This window comes from Chanos chanos, chromosome 5 (genome assembly GCF_902362185.1).
Source record: "Chanos chanos chromosome 5, fChaCha1.1, whole genome shotgun sequence".
Classification (NCBI taxonomy): domain Eukaryota; kingdom Metazoa; phylum Chordata; class Actinopteri; order Gonorynchiformes; family Chanidae; genus Chanos; species Chanos chanos.
The window spans coordinates 44,883,865-44,887,891 of NC_044499.1; the positions used below are offsets into that span (position 1 = coordinate 44,883,865).

At 42.7% G+C, this 4,027-nt stretch overlaps 1 protein-coding gene across 1 annotated transcript; it reads left to right on the top strand.

Moving 5' to 3' along the window:
* Positions 1–1,085: 1,085 nt before the first annotated feature.
* nrbf2b (nuclear receptor binding factor 2b) lies at positions 1,086–3,754 on the top strand. The gene is made up of 4 exons (XM_030774145.1): positions 1,086–1,230; positions 2,242–2,326; positions 2,490–2,530; positions 2,909–3,754. The coding sequence occupies exons 1-4, from the start codon at positions 1,201–1,203 to the stop codon at positions 3,542–3,544; spliced, it is 792 nt and encodes a 263-aa protein (XP_030630005.1). The 5' UTR covers positions 1,086–1,200; the 3' UTR covers positions 3,545–3,754.
* Positions 3,755–4,027: the final 273 nt, after the last annotated feature.

The following is a 4,027-nucleotide window of genomic DNA, read 5'->3' on the forward strand; positions in this document are numbered from 1 at the left end:
TGGATCATTAGTATACCCAATATCAGGTATGTGTCGTCTCACAAGTTGTAAGTAGTGCCTCAAAAATGCACTCTGTTTGTGTTTGTGTGTGTGCGTGTCTGTGTGTATGTGTGTGCTAGATGTATATATAAGCATGTATATAAACACACACACAATAAATATATAAAAAGACAAGTTTCTAAAAGAAATTAATGATAAATTACACATCACAGAAAACCTTTAAAAATCAAATTTATTTTGTGTGTTCTCATTCATAGTTATGTATGGCTTGGAAAGCTAAGGCTACAACCACCCCTACTGCTATTTGACTCAGTGACATCATCAGATAAGCAGTCTCACAGGGTAGGATTGAACTGACTGTGATGCCCTGTTGGGAATTCCCAACCAGTACAATATGAAAAAGTTCTTCTTTTATCTTTAACCCGACTGTGCTCAAGTGTTGCTCTAACCTGATTGTAAACAGGTACTGTAAAGTCTGTCTGTCTGTCTCTGTCTGTGTGCGTGGTGTGTGTGTGTCTGTATGTGCGTATTTTCTTAACGAACGAAACTGAACAGAGGGATGAGATGTACAGTAACACAAAGGACACCAAAATATTTGGTGAAAATTAATAAAGCTTATAAATATTCTACCTGTAGTTCTACTATGTATTGCAGGCCATAACATATCACATAGCGCTTGTATTCTATAGCCAAAAGAGATACATATGTTCATGGCTGAACATTGAACGTGTCTACACGATTACTCGCCTAAGATGTACAGGGTTTTTTCTGAACTAGACGTAACATAAGCTCCCTCTAGTGTTGTCTTTATTTACTCACGACTGCAAAAAGGACAGCTGAAATTTTAAGTGACCTGTCATATTTAACAAAATAGTTTTATTCATACATCAACGTCACATATTACTTATAGTATACAAATACCTTTGAACTTGTGAAGTGTTTCATGTAACTGCGGTGATTCCCAAATAATCTTTGAAAATTTGAATCCCAGGAAGTGACGGTATTAACCTAATATTGTACGTCACGTGTTTGTTTCAATCCATGGTCATAAGGGAAGTTGTTGTTCTTGCTCTTATTAGCGACTTTATTTGTCCGGCGAAACCAGAATATCTGGTCCCGGATGTAAAAAATGGGTGCCAATGACCATCTTTAAATATCTACACATATTCTCATGTGGTTGATACTCGTTGACACTGAGGAATGGAGGTGGTAGACAGTCCCCTTAACCTCGTAAGTTTGTGTTTATATTCTCGCTTAGCATTGATGCCTAGCTAACGTAGCTGGCTAGCCAACCCTAGGTTAGCTGTCATTAGCTTAGCCAGCTGGCTTTATCGAGTTAGCCGCTTAGCTTATCCAACACAGTAAAGAGTATGGCAGAGGCAAGCAATGTTAATCTTTGTCCTTTCGAAAAGTGTGTCCCAATCTTATGAATTTGAGTTGAAATCAAAAGATGGGACGTAATTACGTCCGGATACATTGCGACTGCCAATTATTGTAGTTATGGTTAGCTAGCAAGCTGGCTAGTTACCTGGATAGTTGCCTTATGTGTTTGCTAACACAATGTCTCCTCGCAAGTCAGCTTGAGGCTTGCATCAGTCAGTTCAGTTTGCTATAGCGTGATTATTTCGGTCTGCATATATTTACAGTCTTGACTGAACTTGTAGCTCTCAGAACAGGATTTAGATAATATTTGTTATTTTGAATTTTAAGCCTTGGTTTAGGTTCTGTCAACAATGCACAACATGTAATGTCATTTTCACTGGGCTATGATCACTGAAAACAATGATTATAATTCGTCGGAACGGAGTGACTGTCACATTGCTCAAGTATTCAGCGTGATTATGAGGAGTATATGTAAATCTAGAAATATTAAACGGAACCCAAACAACTTTAAAGCGATTTCATTTGCTATAGCAGTGTGGAGAACCTGTACTTTGTTAGTTTGGGGAATTATAATAAGAGCAAAGTGCAAATCAGTTTTTTTCCACTTTAATTATAGCGTATGTGCATTCTTTGGGGTCGGAATGTGGAAGACGTACATTTTCTGGACTCCCTTTCTTTATAAAGGGAGTATGTGTAACTCGTCCATTCCCCAGACTGATTTGTGAGACACTGAGCTGTGCCTTCAGATGATTGTGTTGCTTGGGTCAAATTCGTTTCTGTAAATGTTTGGTAGTATTTTAATCTCAAAATGTTTCCCCTTCTTCTCTTTCCATACTCCCCTGGCCTCCCTCTGTTCAGGCCCATCAGCATTGCAGGAAAGCAGACCGCTTGCTCGCAGCTGGCAAATATGAAGAAGCCATCTCCTGTCATAGGAGAGCAGCAGGTGTGAAAAAACAGTAACTATAATATATCAGTGCATGTGTTTATTCTGCAAAATTGGTGTACAAAACGATAGTGAAACTACCTGTGCAGATCAGCACAAAAAAACCATGCTATCAGCATTTGTAGGCCTGTTGGGAACTAACCGGTCTCTCCATATGTCACAGAACTTCTGAAGGAGGCCATGAAGCTTACAGAATGTGAACAGGTAAATTGTCCTGTGTCTTGTAAGGCAAGCTTAGTGATAAGGTGTTGGTAGCAGCTGACACTAAAAGAGGAAGGATTGACTTCCTTTACACAACAGCTGTTAAGATCCTCTTTAATTTGCATGGAGCAAAACCACAGACGAAATTGAAAATTTTCTAAATGGTTATTTTTAGACGCTTAGAACGCTGATGTTGGGTCTCAAAAGAGAAAGTGTCTTTCCAGAAGATTGCTCACAGTGGAATTTTTAGTAGGACAGCTTCTGTTTTCAAAACAGAAAGACACTCTTTTGACCTGTAGAGATAGCGTGTTGCTGTAGCCTGTGTTTGTCATCATCGTTATAGCTTGTGTGCAGTGCCAATAATGTGTTTGTGCCATACAGGCTCGCCTGTCTCTGGAGCTCCAAAGAGAGAGTCACGTGAAGCAGCAGCGGCTGATTGAGGAAAAGTGGAAACGGGCCAGACGAGAAGGCAAGCCCCGAGTCCTCCAGGCTGTTCCCCCCACCGTCGAACAGTCGCCCGGCCCTCACTCGCAGGGCGCCCGGGCCCCTGCGGCCTGCTCCATCCCCGGGCAAGCCCCGGAGCGCGAGTACGACACCTGGCTGTATCTCCTGAAGAACAAAGACGCCCCTCCGGAGCCCTGCTCGGGCAGCAAGGCCCAGAAAGACGACAAGACCCGTCTGGAGGAGCAGCAGACCACCATTGCCAACCTGCGCAAGCTGGTGGATCACCTGGTGAGCGAGAACGAGAGGCTGACGCAGGACAACGAGAGGCTGCGGACGGAGAATGCCCGGCTGAAGAAGGAACCCTACGCGGACGCCGATTTCGTGGAGAGGTCAGAGCTGTGGGTGATGCCGCAGCCGGCGGAGGACAGGAAAGCCAAGGACATTCCCATCCCGCAGCTCCCGCCGCTGGAGATGCCCACTCAGGAGATCCCCCTGGAGGACCTGCCTCCCCTGGAGCTTCCCGAGGACATCCAGCAAGAGCTGCAGGAGCTGCTGGATGGAGAGAAGCTGTGATGCCACCTGAGACGCGTGAAAGGCAGATTTTAGCGCTCACTCTACACTCACTCGGTGCTTCACTAAAGGGAGAAACGCGGCGGCAGAGGCTGGGACACAGTGAGAGAGGTTGTTATGGAAAAAACAAAACAAAACAAAACCCCTGGTTTTAATAAACACCATGACCGTGGCCTTTGGCACTTTGATTAGGTGGCACAAATGACACTTTTTTTTTTTTTTTCAAAGCAATCTTTGCTTTTTTTTTTTGTTCTCACTTTTTCTTCAGTGACTCCATAGGTACTGCAGCTATTTGATATGAACATTTAAAAAAAAAAAAAACAAACAAACAAAAAAACTCATTTTGCAGGATTTGTGCCTTTTTGAATATTTCTAAAATTGATGTTGTATGAAATCCTATAAATAGTATGAAAAGGGACTGATAATAATGATGATGAAAGATGTCCTGGCATTAAACAAAGGATGCTCTTTCATGAGGCCATGACT

What these genes read in the sequence shown, in the direction of transcription:
- nrbf2b (XM_030774145.1), top strand. Translation starts at nt 1,201, where the DNA reads ATGGAGGTGGTAGACAGTCCCCTTAACCTC. An exon ending in CTGTCATAGGAGAGCAGCAG is followed by an intron (nt 2,327 to 2,489) that starts GTGTGAAAAAAC and finishes CATATGTCACAG; the next exon opens with AACTTCTGAAGGAGGCCATG. An exon ending in AGCTTACAGAATGTGAACAG is followed by an intron (nt 2,531 to 2,908) that starts GTAAATTGTCCT and finishes TGTGCCATACAG; the next exon opens with GCTCGCCTGTCTCTGGAGCT.